Source organism: Mustelus asterias, chromosome 9 (genome assembly GCF_964213995.1).
Source record: "Mustelus asterias chromosome 9, sMusAst1.hap1.1, whole genome shotgun sequence".
Taxonomy (NCBI): domain Eukaryota; kingdom Metazoa; phylum Chordata; class Chondrichthyes; order Carcharhiniformes; family Triakidae; genus Mustelus; species Mustelus asterias.
In genome coordinates, this window is record NC_135809.1 from 124175567 (window position 1) to 124193540 (window position 17974).

Sequence of the window (17974 nt, forward strand, 5' to 3'; positions counted from 1 at the left end):
GCCACCGTGCCACCCCAACTTCTTTTAGCATTCCAAACAACTAACTAATTACGCCTCCTTGTTTGGCTGCGGGGACCAAATGTGATTCCACCTCCCTAAGCCCGGTTTCACTGGGTCACTGTTTAAGAATAAAGGGCGGAATATTTCCGTCCCGTCCGCCACGGGAATCGTAACGGAGGGCGGGGGGGGGGCCAGAACAAAGGTCCGTTGATCTCAGGCGGGAATTTTCCGGTCTTGGGGCGAGCACGGCTGGAAAATCCCGTCCAAGAGTTCGCTTGTCTAAGACGGAGATGAGGAGAAATCTTTTCTCTCGAGGGGTGGTGAATCTCTGGCAGTGGAAGCGGAGCATATTTTTTAAGGCAGATGTGGATAGTTTCTTGATGAACAAGGGGGTGAAAGATTATCGGGGGGGGTCAGCAGGAATGTGGGATTGAGGTTCCAATCAGATCAGAAATGATCAGATCAGATCAGAAATCAGTTATGTTGATATTGCTGCTGTTGCTTGATGGCAGTCAAAAGAATGGCCAGTTCGACTGGCTCCATGATTCTCCCAAATCAAAAACTGAAGGGAGCATTAAAGTGAGTGAGGAGTTTGGACAATGCTCTGAGCCACAGCCCTCTCAGTATCTGGGACATCCACCCATGTACATACCTCCGTGTGAGCACCTTTGTAATCACTCCCTCCCCTGACACACAATAAACTCTTCACCACAGTTGCCCCTCTCAACTCCACCTGAATGAAGTGCTTCGACCCTTGAGAGCCTCAGCAGGTGGTGTTACTCTCCCAAGGGTGAAGGCAGCTGAGTGCATTCAATGGACCTGCATTCTCACTTCACGGGGAAATGAGATGCTGCCATCTGTCATCTTCTGACCAGGGTGTCTGATGAATACCTTCACCATGACGCCTTGCATTGGGGGCCACGTCAGTGTTACCTCTCTGTTGTGGAGACGTGTGGTTTAGCCTTGGGGTTTAATGCATGGGGAACATTTAACAATTGGGTGCCAATCAGTGGCATGCTCACGCATTGCATTGCTAACTAAATTGGCACAATTGACTCATCAAAGAAGGGTTAGGGAGCATGTTAGACAATTGGCCTCTCCTTGTGGCAGGTGAGGCAGACCTGATGCATGTGAAGACTGGCAGTCAATGTCATCTTTAAATGGCACCCTCGTTCCCCCAGCTCTCATGGGCTGCGGATTAAACAGGCCTTCCAACTTGAACAGCCTGCCACCCAGACACCAATCCCTGACAGCCTGGCCTCCATAACCAGTGGCCTTGAACTTCTTGACAACTCATGCCCTCTGACTTCAAGGTTCATCCTGAGTGTGGGGCTTCATTCTGACTGCACTCGTCCTCTCCCCTGTCTGAGGGTCTTCAGCCCTCATGAGGCAAGGAACTAACATTTGTCAGAGTCCCCCCCACTCTGCCCATGCAGTCTGGCATCTCATGAGACCCCACCCAGGAATCTCGCAATTGTCCCTGTGCTGACCCTATGGATTCACCTGCTCCCAACCAATTTTCCAGCAGCCACCCTAGAAGGGCGATCCCTCAACGGTGGCATTGCCAGAGATCCAGCAAGGGGAACATGGGAAGTGTAGCCTGCAGACCAGCTGCCAGACCCCTTTATACCTAGACACGCAGCCATGAAGGTTTGTGAGCGATCCCTCCCCTGGGATGCCGAGACTGACCCCCCCCCCTTTCTCCCGCCCCAAGTTGCATTTATCTGGATCCCCTGTGTCCTCTCCAGTGTCCGCTCTGCAATTGACACCCTAACGGGTGATGGCAACCCTCATGCCCACCTTCAATATCCCCTTCAGTGGTGAGGTCACCATGTACTGGTTTTTGTACAGCTCTTGTAAACCGTGCCGCCGTGACGTCACGCCGGTGCCCGATAAATATTCAGTCGGGGGTTGGGGGGGAGGTCCCGGTGGGAGGGCTCGTTGACAAGAGGTTCCTGACCTCTGGTGGCAGGATTCTCGTGTTTCCCGATTCTCACCCTATTTTCCGCGGGTGTCAGTGCTCCTGCTGACGGCTAATGTGGGCTGAATATCAGCCCCTTGGGTTTAAATGCCTCATATTTTTATTTGGAAGATTGTGTAGTGTTTTTGCGTGCTGAATGAGTGATCCTCATGCTCGGATAGCCTGTGCATTGTTGCGTTTGGGAGTTGGATTTGGCAATCCTCAGTCTACTTTCAAATCTTTGATGAAAATTGTTTGAATCACATTCACCTGAAGAATTTCTTTGCCATATTATTTGCCATAGTTTGACGTGCCTCTGCATTCTTCCCTTCTGAAGAGGAAATATGTTCTACAGAGAAGCCTACAAGATTATGAGGGGCATGAACAGAGTGGATAGTCAGATGCTTTTTCCCAGGGTGGAAGAGTCAATTACTAGGGGGCATAGGTTTAAGGTGCGAGGGACAAGGTTTAAAGAAGATGTACGAAGCAAGTTTTTTCCACAGAGGGTAGTGGGTGCCTTGAATTCACTGCCGGACCGACATGGTAGCACAGTGGTTAGCACTGCTGCCTCAGTGCCAGGGATCCGGGTTTGATTCCCAGCTTGGGTCACTGTCTGTGCGGAGTCTGCACATTCTCCCCGTGTCCGCGTGGGTTTCCTCCAGGTGCTCCAGTTTCCTCCCACAGTTTGAAAGACGTGCTGGTTAGGTGCATTGGCCCAAACAGGTGCCAGAGTGTGGCGACTGGGGGAATTTCACAGTAACTCCATAGCAGTGTTAATGTAAGCCTTACTTAGAACATAGAACATAGAACAGTACAGCACAGAACAGGCCCTTCAGCCCACGATGTTGTGCCGAGCTTTATCTGAAACCAAAATCAAGCTATCCCACTCCCTATCATCCTGGTATACTCCATGTGCCTATCCAATAACCGCTTGAATGTTCCTAAAGTGTCTGACTCCACTATCACTGCAGGCAGTCCATTCTACACCCCAACCACTCTCTGCGTAAAGAACCTACCTCTGATATCCTTCCTATATCTCCCACCATGAACCCTATAGTTATGCCCCCTTGTAATAGCTCCATCCACCCGAGGAAATAGTCTTTGAACGTTCACTCTATCTATCCCCTTCATCATTTTATAAACCTAATGGTTATCTACAGTAAAGAAGAGGCCCCTCCCTTTCTCCTTGCTTTTTTATTTTTGCGCATTGAAGAAAATGTTGAAGTGATGACTTTGGGTGGCATGGTGCACAGTGATTAGCACTGCTGCCTCACAATGTCAGGGACTCGTGTTCAATTCCCGGCTTGGGTGACTGTGTGCGGAGCCTGCACGGTCTCCCTATTGCTGCGTGGTTTTCCTCCAAGTGCTCCGGTTTCCTCCCACAGTCCGAAAGGCGTGCTGGTTAGGTGCACTGGCCATGATAAATCCTCCACCACAGTGTGGCGACTCGGGGATTTTCACAGTAACTTCATTGCAGCGTTAATGAAAGCCTACTTGTGACACTAATAAATAAACTTTAAACTTTTGAATCCTACAACATATTTGCGAGACATCAGTTTTCCTCCACACTTCCAAACAAACAATAGTATTTGCAGCAAAAAATACATTTACGTTGAAACGAGGGGACGACGATGAGGAAAGAGGTTAATTTACCTCATCCCATAATCTGACAGTGCAATCTAACCATGAATGTAAAGATGAAAACACACAAGGCATTGAGTAAATGAATACAGGGACACTCAAACTCTCCACATGGAAGGAATGATCGAATGACATATGGACAGATTGGGAAATTAGCTAGATCCCTTAAACACAAAAATGCACTTATTTAGATTTAAAACTCTGAAATAGAAATTAATAATTTGTTGACACCAAAATTAAGCCAGACCAATAACAGAAATTTATGTAAATTTTCCGCATTGTATATTTACTATACATGATATTGAGATTTATTTTGGCTTCTCGGATTCATTGCTACATTGACACTATGAATTTTGTATTTGTGTGGATGTCATGGTATGTTGACATATCACAAAAATTACAAATACATTGCAGGGGATACAGTATCAATAAATGAAATGTTCCAGAGGCCCTCATCTTTTTTATTGAAAAACAAATGGTTCTCCACTTGCAGACTTGGAGGAGAATTTAAACCTTGTATCTGCCATCTGTCAATTCACAGTCAGAATACAACCCTTCCCTGTGCCATATAATTAGTAATTAGAAGGAGCAGCGCTCCGAAAGCTAATGGCATTTGCTACCAAATAACCTGGTGTTGTTAAAACTCTTACTGTATTTACCTCAGTCCAACGCCAGCATCTCCACATCATGTAATTAGCAAGTCAGCCACAAGGCTTACTGTAGGAGCGCAGATCCATAATCTTTCTGGACATTCGCAAACCTAGCAATAGCTAGGATTGAATTCTTGTGATTAATAAATAAACTTTATTTTTACTTTACTTAGTGGGAGCAGATATGATGGTGTCTTTTAAGGGGCGTCTGGACAATTACATGAATAGGATGGGAATAGAAGGATATGGTCCCCGGAAGGGTAGAGGGTTTTAGTTCAGACGGGCAGTATGGTCGATGGCTTGAATGGGCGAAGGGCCTGTTCCTGTGCTGTAATTTTCTTTGTTCTTCTTTGTTCTATTTTGTACAGCTGTGACAGTGAAAATCAGAGACATTCAATGGAAATATGGAAACTAATATAATTTATTTCCAAGCCACAAGTTTCAGGTTAATGTTGTATAGAAGAATACATTTATTGTTGCTGCATTTTAGCTGGCTGTGAATTATTGGGATTAAAGGATGGTGCTATTCAAGCTGTGATCACCTTGTTCCCCAATCCAAAAGCATTTTATGTTCTTAATACAGTGAGATAAAGTAGCCTGCATGCTTTCACTGAACATTAATACCTTCATTTTATCACATTCAAGCAACAAGGATTTAAGGCTTTCTGTGCTTCAAGCTGACATTAAAGTTATTTCACTGATCTCAACCTGTGATACTACTTTCACACATTCTGTAGGTTTGTACGTGAAGTGTCTGTGTTTACGGAAACCCAGACTTACCTTCTATAAACGGATATTTTTCCTCATTTGTTCATTAAAAAGTTCTCTTTCTCTTTGTGTTTTTCTGGGCTGGTTGGAGTTTATTATTTTAGTGCATATATCTCCACACTGTACCGACAAGGTCTTTGCTACAGAAGGAATAAGGAGCAAATACAGGGTTGGAGGGATGACAATGCACAGTTATGATCCTACGAGTTGCCTCATTTTCGATCATTGCTTATTCATTTGTGCATGGAAGTTGAACCACATTTCAAAAACATAACTCCTATCCTCGTTACAGTGGTATAAAATTGGAGCAATATGGAACTAACTTTTTAAAAATATATATATATCCTAATGTGACAAGTAGGCTCACATTAATACTGCAATAAGTCACTCTGAAAATCCCCTAGTCACCACACTCTGGTGCCTGTTCGGGTAACACTGAGGGAGAATTTGGCATGGCCAAAGCACCTAACCAGCACGTCTTTCAGACTGTTGGAGGAAACTGGAGCACCCGGTGGAAACCCATGCAGACACGGGGAGAACATGTAAGCATTATTAGAGCCCAACATAACAGGATTTAAACTGATATTTTTCTTTCTCTTTTCCTTATCCAGATTGAAAACATTGATGTGTGCCTGAGTTTCCTGGCTGCGAAAGGAGTGAATATACAGGGTCTTTCTGCAGAAGGTAAGAAACCAAACTACACAACGTATTTTGGAATTAACTATTATTTTTGTTCGAAATAGTTGCTCGTTGATCTGGCACCTCCAGCCGAATGGACTCCCATCAGTCTCAGTTATAATGTTCCATATTAGAATTATTCTCAATAAGTAAGTTCCATAAAATCTCACAATTCATCAAAGAGAAAGTATAGAATCATTGATTCATCAGCCGATTGAGTCTGTACGGAAACACGAGAAGCACCTGACCTCCCACCTAATCTCATTTACCAGTACTTGACTATAGCCAAGGGCTCATCCAGGTCCTTTTTAAAGGATGCGGGGCAACCCATCTTTACCACCCGTCCAGGCAGTGCATTCCAGACCATCACTACCCTCTGGGTAAAAACATTTTTCCTCACACCCCCCCCCCTGTATCCCCTGTCCCTCATCTTGAACCTATGTCATCTCGTGCCTGACCCTTCAACTAAGGGGAACAGTTCCTCCCTGGCCATGCCCTGCATAATCTTGTACACCTCGATCAGGTCACCCCCTCAGTCTTCTCTGCTCCAACGAAAACAACCCAAGCCTATCCAACCTCTCTTCATAACTTAAATGTTCCATCCCAGGCAGCACCCTGGTGAATCTCCTCTGCACCCTATAATCTAAGAAACTGTTCTCGAGGCTATTGTCAAAATTCATTCCAGGCAAATCGAAGCAACTGGATGTTATTCCACGACTTCCCTGGTTAACACGCAACGTCTGTTGTGCAGAAAACTAGTAGTAGCTGAAGACAAAATGTGTACATGACTTCGAACAAAGAGTTTGTTCTAGTAACGTTGAGCAAACTCTAAAGCTGTGTGAATCCAGCTGTGTGAATGTGTGAAATTTGTTCCTTCATGATTTTTAGAACTCATACAGCCTTGCGGTTTGTGCATCATAGTATTTCTTATGATTGGATGTGATTTGATTTATTCTCAGATGTACTGCGATACAGTGAAAAGTATTGTTTCTTGCCCGCTAAACAGGCAAAACATGCCGTTCGTAGAGTACATAGGGGAGAAGGAAAAGGATAGGGTGCAGAATATAGTGTTGCAGCTATAGGTAGGATGAAGAGAAAGATCAGTTTAATATATGATAGGACCAATCCAAAAGTCTGATGACAGCAGGGACAAAGCTGTTCTTGAGTCAGTTGATACGTGTTTTCAGACTTTTGTATCATTTTCCCGATGATAGAAGGTAGAAGAGAGTATTTCTGGGATGCGTGGGGTCGTTGATTATGCTGGCTGCTTTTTTGAGGCAGTGGGAAGTGTAGACAATGTCAATGGATGGGAGGCTGGTTTGTGTGAAGGACTGGGCTACGTTCACAACCCTTTGTAGTTTTGTGTGGTTTTGGTTCGAGCAGGAGCCATACCAAGCTGTGATACAACTGGATAGGATGCTTTCTATGGTGCATCTGTAAAAATTGGTGAGAGTCATAGTGGACATGCCGAATTTCCTTAGCCTCCTGAGAAAGTAGAGGCATTGGTGGGCTTTCTTAACGATAGCATCGGCATGGAGGGTGCAGGACAGATTGTTGGTGATCTGCACACCTCGGAACTTAAAGCTCTCAACCATCTCCATTACTGTTGACGTAGACAGGGGCATGTCCTCCACTGTGTTTCCTGAAGTCGATGACTAGCTCCTTCATTTTACTGACATTGAGGGAGAGATTATTGTCGATTTTTGTACAAAGATTTCAAGTCCATCCCCGAACTTTTAGAGAAGATGTATCGCGGTGGCGAACCAACACACTAGAAGCATGTGGAGATTACTGAGATGAAAGTCACACTCAATTAAGACATCTTTATTGCATGATTTATTTACTGTTTGCTCAAGATATTTTTAGGAAAATTAATGTACGCTTCCCTGAAATCCTTTGGGTAGAAAATTCATTGAAGAGTAGCTTAATTAATTTGTGAGAAAGGAAGCAAGGCCTGAAACTGTTGTGAGTAATTATTGTGCTTGCTAAAATTCTGTGTCATCATTCTGTGGAGCCATTGCTGCATTAAAAAAATATATGTATATATAGGCGGGGGGAAAAACATAAATCCAGTTTTTTGTTTCATTTATAGGCTGGTATCCTTCTACCACAGTTTCCTTAAAATATATTCAATAACCATGCATCAGAAGAAAGCTGTGTCAAACAGTTATAGGGAGTACACAATAAATGGGAATATACTGAGAGGGGTAGGTGAAGTGAGAGATCTTGTTGTACACATACACAGGGTCCCTAAAGGCAGCAGTTTAAGTAGACAAGGTTATAAAGAAGGCACATAGCATGCCCTCCTTCATTGGCGGAGGCATAGAATATAAAAGTAGGGATGCAATGTTGGAATTGTATAAAATATTGCTGAGGCCACAACTGGAGTATTATGTGCAGTTCTGGTCACCGTATTACAGGAAGAACGTAAGTGATCTGGAGAGAGTGCAGAGGAGGTTTACGGGAATGTTGCCGGGGCTAGGAAAATGTAGATATCAGGAGAGATTGGATAGGTTGGGGTCATTTTTCTTGGAACAAAGAAGGCTGAGGAGTGACTTGATAGAGTGGTACAACATTATGAGGGGAGGAGATAGAGTGGACAGAATAAAATTGTTTCCTTTGGTGGAGAATTCTAGAACCAGGGGACATAGATTCAAGATATGTGGCACAAAAACAGAAAATGCTGGAAAATCTCAGCAGGCCTGGCAGCATCTGTGGGAATGAGAATAGAGGCAATGTTTCGAGTCTAGATGATCCTTTGTCATAAGTGACAGTAGGTGTAGAGGGGACATGAGAAAGAACTTTTTTACACAGAGGGTGGTGGGTGTCTGAAATTCGCTGCCGGGTTGGTGGTGGAGGCTGAGACCTTAAACTCTTTTAAAAAGTACCTGGATCTTCAGCTTAAGTGCTGTAAGGTACAGGGTTAGGGCCGGGTGCAGGAAGGTGGGATTAAAAAGGACACCTGGTTGTCCTCGGGCTGGCATGGAAAAGATGGGACAAATGGCCTTCTTCTGTGCTGCAATTTTTCTATGGTTCTATGGTATGTCAAAAAGTAGACAGATTTCTGTAGAGTGACAGAACCATTCACCAGCGGGATCTCTCATTCCTGCTGATGTGAATGGAGATTTCAATGGTTCACCAGCCCCACCATGGCAAAACCCATGATGGGGGAGCTGGAAAATTCTGGCCACTGAATCTTTATGGCACAGAATGAGACCATTCAACCCATCTAAATCCATGTCATCTCTTTGTCAGTACTATAGTCAGAACCATTGACCTGCTCTCCCTGTGGCCCTGCAGGTCCATTTGTCTCAAGTGTCTATCCCATTTGCTTTTGACATCGCTCATCATTTCCTTTTCCACCACCCTCATAGACAGTGAGTTTCAGGTCATTATCCCTCACTGAGGAAACAAGTTCTCCCTTAAACTCCCCCCTGCGTCATCCACTCAAAAGTTTAAATCTGAGTACTCTAGTTCTCATATAATCAACTAACAGGAAAGAGCAGAGGAACCTTAGGGGAGAGGGATGGATAATCGAAGCTCAATGGCCAAAATTGTCTGGCTCTTCCCGCCCGCCCACAGGATCTCCTGTTCCCGCAGGTGGCGACTTCCTGTGGCACGTTCCCTAGTGGCAGAGGGGACGGGGCACACAAAACCCTATAGACATCGGCGGGACCGGCCAATGGTGGGCCTCCTCTGCCGCTGGAAAGGGGGTCCAGAAAATCTTGTCCAGTGTTAATTGGTTACATACAGAAAATCAGCAGAAAATCCACTGGTTAGCACATTGATGAAATTGTCTTACTTTTTCTTTGGCCTTTCCCTTTTCTCAGAGGGTGGTTAGCCTTTGGAACTCTCCAGCCCAGAGAGCAGGGGAGGCTGGGTCACTGAATTGATGGCTGAGTTGGACAGATTTGTCAACTACTCCCCAGGGTTTTGGGGGGCAAGCGAGAAATTGGAGCAAAGACCGCAATCAGATCATCCATGATCTTATCAAATGGCTGACCAGGCCCAAGAGGTCAAATAGCCCCCTCCTATTTCTATTTCTTGTGTCCTCCTTTCCCAGACACAAGCACTAAAGTTGAAAACTGTCATGAAAACTGTCATGATGAGGAAAATATCAGCCATGATGAGGAAAATATCAGTCATGGTGAGGAAAATATCAGCCATGATTGAATGGCGGAACAGACTCGATGGGCCGAGTGGCCTAATTCTGCTCCTATGTCTTATGGTCTTATGACGAAGTTGACTTTTTCTCTCTTGATTTTTTGTTCCATGGTCGACGGCAGCAATCTGGTACGTTATCCAAACGCTCATGTGCGAATTTGGATGGTGACCAGCCAAGTCTGGTCTTCAGTACGATCCTGAGTAATGAAGTCTCACTTGGCTGTTAATCATAGCCACTGAGTTAGGCTCCAATGGCCCTGGGTTAGGCAGGGAAAATTAGTAATGCTTCTTGCTCCTGACTGTTCTCCAGCAATCACTGGTAGCAGTGCACATTTGTCGACATGGGTTCAAGTCTAGATTGCACTCGGCTGTGAGGCCCTGTGATGAAATGGCCCATTCACGCCCACTGTCAAGGCTGACTTTGTGCATAATTGCCACTTGAGCAAGGTACCTGAGGCAATCTTGTGCTCACAGAACCATATCACAGCAAGGAGTCAAAGCCTTTGGGGGAGGGACAGAGGAGCAAGGAAACAGGCATGATTATAATTAACCTTGCCGCAGTCACAGTAAACTTGTTGTGCATTCCAGTTAACTCCTTAAATCCTGAATCTGGGGCTGAAATTTTCCACCCCTCACTGGCGATGGGATCTTCTGGTCTTACTGATGATCACCCACCTCCCACCCCCACTTCCTCCACCCACCGCAACCGCCCCCCAGGTGAGGAAGAGTACGAGCCACAAAAAAACCATGGGGGGTGGGGTGGAATCCCACCCTCGGTGTTGTATATCAGTTGCTTCAGTTTACAACGAACACAGCGGAGTTAGTTGTCAGCACTAAATTAAAATAAAGTTTCATTTAAAAATGCTATGGCATTGTTAAAGGGAATTTAGGGCCAGAAGCATTGAAGGATATTTAATTGTGGGTAATGCACAAAGAATACAGAAAAATGACATTCATAATGTAAAGTAACAAAACTAGTTTGTCACTTCACTAAAGTAAAGTTAAAGTTTATTCATTTGTCACAAGTAGGCTTACATCAACACTGCAATGAAGTTACTGTGAACATCCCCTAGTCGCCACATTCCGGCACCTGTCCGGGTACACTGAGGGAGAGTTCAGCATGGCCAATGCACCCAACTAGCTCGTCTTTCGGACTGTGGAAGGAAACCAGAGCACCCGAAGGAAACCTACGACAGACTCAGGGAGAATGTGCAAACTCTGCACATGATGTGGAGATGCCGGCGTTGGACTGGGGTAAACACAGTAAGAAGTCTAACAACATCAGGTTAAAGTCCAACAGGTTTATTTGGTAACAAACGCCACTAGCTTTTGGAGCGCTGCTCCTTCGTCAGGTGGAGTGGGAGCTCTGCCACTCACCTGACGAAGGAGCAGCGCTCTGAAAGCTAGTGGCGTTTGCTACCAAAAAAATCTGTTGGACTTTAACCTGGTGTTGTTAGACTCCTTACTGTGCAAACTCTGCACAGACAGTGACCCAAGCTGGGAATCGAACCCAGGTCGCTGGTGCTGTAAGGCTGCGGTGCCAACCACTGTGCCACCGTGCCGCCCTATTTTTAACTGAAACAAGAACCGCCTTTTTTTTGTGTAACTTTATGATTGATCTTTAATGCTTGATCTCTTTCAGAAATCCGGAATGGAAATTTGAAGGCTATCTTGGGTCTCTTCTTTAGCCTTTCACGATACAAGCAGCAGCAACAGCAGATGCACAAGCAGCAACATCAGCCTGCACTTGTATGTCAACAACAGGGGCCTCAGCATCATCATCCTCAGTACCAGTGCCAAGCTGGCCTCCAGCAACAGCAGCAGCAGCAGACCACATCTTGCAGCCAAGCCAACCAACAGGTGCAGCAACAGTGCCAACAAAAAGCGCAGCTGGAAATGCAGTCAAGGTTTGCTTTGAATTTTAAGTTGATAGCTGAAGCGTTTTACCGTTTGAAAACCAAATGTTGCCATTAACATGCGCGGGAAGTTTTCCCAAGACACGGGGAAGACGCTGAGTATCCGCCAGGTCGCACGTTGGTTTCCTTTTCTGCGATTCGCTCGAAACCAGGGATTTTCACAGTAAACTTTAATGCCAGCGCCAAAGTGTGCAGGACATTATGTGCTATTACATCCTGTTTGAATCGTGTTTCCGTGACTTTTGGCGCTGGAATCCCACTAGATCGGTGGTGGGCAGCCCAGGGGCCACATGCGGCCCATCTGGATTCTGAGTGCGGCCCAGGGGACATTTTGTTGACCGTTTCCCACGCGCTGATTTCCATCCACTTATTTGTTTTCCTACCGGTATGACTGAAGTGATACGCATGTAAAGCAAGGGCAAGTGAAGTGCATGCCGATTGCTCACAACATTGACTGTGAGAGCTGTGCGCACCTTCTGGCCAAATTTTACCGTCCCGCCTGCCACAGGAATCAGAGTGGGAGAATCAGTGAGGGCGGACCATGGAAAAGTCCATTGACCTCGGGTGGGATTTTACGGCTTTGGGACGAGCGAGGCCATAAAATCCTGCCCTCTGTCCAAAGCACAACTATTGCTTTTGCTTTTACCATTTGAAGTTTATGACCATTCTATTAATATATGAATGATTAAGCATTTTCTATAACTCATTATGAAATATTCAGCAAGTATTAAATGTATTTAATCTCATTCATGGCATCACTGTTAATCAGCAAACCTGATTTCAATCTTGCGGCCCACTGAGATGAAGGAGAGCCACTCATGTGGCCCGCTCGCCAGCCAGGTTGCCCATCACTGCACTAGAGGCTAACATTGTCCACAAAACTGACCACACCCTTAAATAAGTTAATCACCATTTTGCGTGATTCCACTAATTGGTCTCATTTGGAGGCTCTTAAAATTACGCCTTATTGTTAGACGCAAAGACACATTTTAAAAGATGTTTGATTTTAATTTACTCAGAAAGTGGTAACAGTGCACCGATATAACCAGACGTTGATTCAAATGCTTATTTTATCTGATAAATCCATTTCCAATTGTATCAATAAAGCTGCACCAAATTGCCACTCTTAAATATTACAAGGAATATTTTTTAAAGCAAAATCCTTTATGTAAAATAAAGTTACGTTCTAAAAAACTGGCTGAGTGGTTTTTGATAGGCTACTCCACCATGTCAGGTACCTTAGCCAAGTCTGGTTATCGGTAATATCCTGAGTTCATGGCAGATTATAATTTGCCGATATTTGAGCGGAAACTTAAAAATCGCGGAGCTAGAACAATTTTGGGTGCAATTTATTTCAACATTGCTGATTTTGCCCCAACCATCTTTACCCTATAACTTTGATAATGATGCATGTGTCTTGTCACTGGGACATCCATTTTTATCTACTTTGATAGCCAATTGCCGAAATGAGCAATCTGGCAATATTTTGTTGCCATTTGGTGAAGCACTGAAATTAGAGTGGCGTGGCAGTGACAATATCCTGCTGTTTATAGTGAGAATGTGAAATAAATCCGGCAGGGCGGCACAGTGGTTAGCACTGCTGCCTCAGAGCGTCAGGGACCCGGGTTCGATTCTGGCCTTGGAGAACTGTCTGTGTGGAGTTTGCACGTTCTCCCCATGTCTGCGTGGGTTTCCTCCGGGTGCCCCGGTTTCTTCCCACAGTCCAGAGATGTGCAGGTTAGGTTGATTGGCCATGCTAAATTGCCCATTAGTGTCAGGGGGACCAGCAGAGTAAGTATGTGGGGTTACGGGGATAGGGCCTGGGTGGGATCGTTGTCAGTGCAGCTCGATGGGCTGAATGATCTCCTTCTGCACTGTAGGAGTTCAATGATTCTATGATAACACAAATGGCTCTCTTCTTCCCAACTTATAGTGAGTTGTCTTAGTCTTGTGGTTATGGTATTGCACTGGTAACTCAGACCCCATGAGTTCAACTCCCATTAAGGCAAGCTGTCAAATAGAATTGAATAAATGAAGTAAATGTTGGACAACCCAACTGACTCTTTGATGCCATTGAAGGAAAGAAAATGCCAGCCCTCCCTGGTTTGACCTTCCGTGTGACTCTAGCTGCACAATATGAGTGGCTTTTAATGTCTTCTCCCATGGCAAGTTTGGTGGTGGGGGCATTTAATCAGATGGGGGTGGCAATTGGGGACTCCACCTTCATCCTGATTAAAACTGCGGCCCATGAACTGCCTTCCCCTCCCACCAATATTGAGGCCATTAAATGAGCAATTAATGGCCACCTAAAGGTTTCATCCCACGACTGCTGGAACCCATGCAGGATTTTTTGTGGGCTTCTAGAGATAGGGTGGAAGGGTGCCTCGTTCAAATGCTTTCAGTGCCTGCGGAGAAGTGGCATTGGAAAAGGGCATGCATGCTGACAACCACCCTCCATCCTTGATTCCGAAAATCCTTGTCCATTACCCCAGCCGCCCCCAACACTACAACCTCCACCCCTTTACCGTGACCACGGCCTCATGACTCGCCTCCCACCATTGTTCACCTGACCAGCACCTAATGGTGGGCCTTCCTGAAAGGAAGCGATGCTGGGCTCCTGCTGGCTTCCACTTGGCTGCTGAGACCCCTAAACATCTCCAATAAATACTGGCCTACGTGTTTGACTTTAACATTCTCAAAGAAACAAGGGATGGGCAATAAATACTTCCTCGCCAATATGATTCACATCTGAATAACCAGTAAAAAGGGGGACATTTTGAATGATAGAATCTTAGAATCATAGAATCCCGACAGTGCAGAAGGAGGCTGTTTGGCCCATCAAGTCTGCATCGACCAAAATCCCATCTAGACCCTATACCTGTAACCCCACGTATTTACCCTGCTAATACCTCTGACACTAGGGATCAATTTAGCATGGCCAATCAACCTAACCTGAAGATGGTATCGGGGCCAGTTTCAGGGAATCGCTGGATTGTATGCATTTAGGATTGAAACACTTTCCTTAGAAATGTAATGTGACGTTAATTCCTTGTTTAACTATAAACCTGAGTTTAACTTTGTTATTTATCATGGAATGTGAGCATTGGTGGCAAGTACTGTTTGATAGCACAGTCGACAACACCTTCCATCAATTGGCTAATGATTGAGAGGAGACTAAGGTGGTGGCATTAATTGCTATCCCTAATTGCCCTTGAGAAGTTAAGCTGTATTCTTGATCCGCTGCGGTCCATGTGATGTAAGTACACCCACTGTTGATGGTAGGGAGGGAGTTCCAGGAAATTTTACTCAGCAACTCTGATGGAATCGCGATATAGTTCCAAGTCAGAATGGTGTACGACTTGGGAGGAGAACTTGCAGATGGTGATGTTCCCATGAGTCTCCTGCTGCCCTTTGTCCTTTGAATTAATAGAGATTGGTGATTTGGAAGGTGCTATCAAAGGAGACTTGCCGAATTGCCTCGGTCCATCTTGTATATGGTAGGTACACACTGATGCCACTCTATGCCAATGGTGGTGGATGTGGTTTTGATCAAGTGGGCTGCTTGCTCTTTGACGGTGTTGGAGCTTCTTGAGTATTTCTGGAGCTGCACTCATCCAAGCAAATAGGGAACATTCCATCGTATGCCTGACTTGTTGCTTGTAGAAAGTGGACAGGCTTTGGGAATCAAGAAATGAGTTATGCACTTCAGAATTCCCAGCCTCTGACCTGCTGTTCTAGTTCAGTGGGAATTCCCCACTATCAACCCCAGGATGTTGATAATGGGGAATTCAACCATGGTAATGCCATTGAATGTCAAGGAGAGATGGTTGGATTCTTTCCTGTTGGTGATGGACATTGCCTGGCACTTGTATGGTACGAATGTTACTTGGCACTTATCAGCCCAAGTTTGAATGTTGTTCAGGTCTTGTAGCATGTGGGCATGGATGGTTTCCGTATCTGAGGAGTCATGAATACAGAACAGTACAGCATGGCAACAGGCCCTTTGGCTCACGATGTTGGACCGAGCATGATGCCAAATTAAACTAATCCCTTCTGCCGGCCCTTGGTCCATATCCCTCTATTCCTTGCATATTCATGTGCTTATCTAAAAGTCCCGTAAGCGGCCTTATTGAACGATACTGAACACTGTGGCCAAAAAACCCACTTCTGACCTTAATGTAAAAGGTGGATCATTGATGAAGCAGCTGAAGATGTTTAAATTTCGGATACTACCCTGAAGTATTCCTGAAGCAATGTCCTGGGACTGGGATGCATGCACTCCATCACCCATGGTCATCTTTCTCTTTCGTGAGTGTGACTCCAAGCAATGCAGAGCTTCCCCTTGATCCCCATCAATTGAAACTTTGCTCGGGCTCCTCGATGCCACACTCGGTCAGATGCTGCCTTGATGTCAAAAGCAGTCACCTCTGTAGTTCAACTCTTTTCTCCATGTCAGCAGGGTTGTTGCTGACTAATTGCTGTTTGATAGCACAGTTGACAACACCATCCATCAATTGGCTAATGATTGAGAGTCGACTAAGGTGGTGGTAGTTGGCCAGATTGCATTTGTCCTGCTTTTTGTGGATAAACACAGTAAGAAGTCTCACAACAACAGGTTAAAGTCCAACAGGTTTATTTGGTAGCAAAATCCACTAGCTTTCGGAGTGCTGCCCCTTCGTCAGGTGAGTGGGAGTCCTATTCACAAACAGGGCATATAAAGACACAAACTCAATTTACAAAATAATAATTGGAATGCGAGTCTTTACAGGTAATCAAGTCTTAAAGGTATAGACAATGTGAGTGGAGAGAGCGTTAAGCACAGGTTAAAGAGATGTGTATTGTCTCCAGACAGGACAGTTAGTGAGATTTTGCAAGCCCAGGCAAGTCGTGGGGGTTACAGATAGTGTGACATGAACCCAAGATCCCGGTTTAGGCCGTCCTCATGTGTGCGGAACTTGGCTATGCTCAGCGACTCTGCGCTATCGTGTGTCGTGAAGGCCGTCTTGGAGAACGCTTACCCAAAGATCAGAGGCCGCATGCCCGTGACCGCTGAAGTGTTCCCCAACAGGAAGAGAACACTCTTGCCTGGTGATTGTCGAGCGATGTTCATTCATCCATTGTCGTAGCGTCTGCATGGTCTCCCCAATGTACCATGCCTCGGGACATCCTTTCCTGCAGCGTATCAGGGAGACAATGTTGGCCGAGTTACAAGAATATGTACCGTGTACCTGGTGGATGATGTTCTCATGTGAGATGATGGCATCCGTGTCGATGATCCGGCACGTCTTGCAGAGGTTGCTGTGGCAGGGTTGTGTGGTGTCGTGGTCACTGTTCTCCTGAAGGCTGGGTAGTTTGCTGCGGACAATGGTCTGTTTGAAGTTGTGCGGTTGTTTGAAGGCAAGAAGTGGGGGTGTGGGGATGGCCTTGGCGAGATGTTCGTCTTCATCAGTGACATGTTGACGGCTTCAAAGAAGATGTTGTAGCTTCTCTGCTCCGGGGAAGTACTGGACGACGAAGGTCCACCGTGTCCTGTGTTTGTCTTCTGAGGAGGTCGGTTGTGGTTTTTCACTGTGGCGCGATCCTATTGTGGATAGGACATACCTGGGCAAATTTCCACATTGTCAGATAGGTGCCATTGTTGTAACTGCACTGGAACAGCTTGGTTAATGGCGCGGCTAGATCAGTGGTTTCTTGCTATGACATGGAGTGAATTGAATTGGCTGAAGACTGACTTCGATGTTGGTGGAGACCTCAGGAGAAGCCGAGATGGATCATCCGCTTCACATCTCTGGCTATAGACATATACAAATGCTTCAGCCTTGTCTTTTGCAATGGCTTTGACCTCCACCATCATTAAGGAGGGGGATGTTTTTGGAGCCTCCTTCTCTGGTTAGTAGTTTAATTGTCCACCACCATTCACAACTGACTGTAGTTGGACTGCAGAATTTTGATCTCAGCCGTAGGTTGTGGGATTATTTAGCCCTGGCTATAACATGCTGCTTCCATTTTAAAGTGTGCATGTGGTCCGGAATTGTAGCAATTCTAGGTTGGCTTCCTGTTTTTAGGTCTGATAATACTTTGTGAACTATGGGTAATATTTTATTCCTAAATACCTGTAGTCCAGGCCATTGCCCTGTTCCTTCTTCCAATAGGAATTCATGACTCATTAGGCACAAGGAGCTCATGTCGGAACGGAA

General features: G+C 45.4%; 1 protein-coding gene across 1 annotated transcript in view; it reads left to right on the plus strand.

Moving 5' to 3' along the window:
- The window catches only part of nav2a (neuron navigator 2a), a 385063-nt gene that overhangs the window by 51311 nt on the left and 315778 nt on the right, over nt 1-17974 (plus strand). Inside the window, exons 4-5 of the mRNA XM_078220996.1 lie at nt 5631-5703; nt 11504-11768. Coding sequence (XP_078077122.1) covers nt 5631-5703; nt 11504-11768 — 338 coding nt within the window. The remainder of the gene's footprint in view (nt 1-5630; nt 5704-11503; nt 11769-17974) is intronic.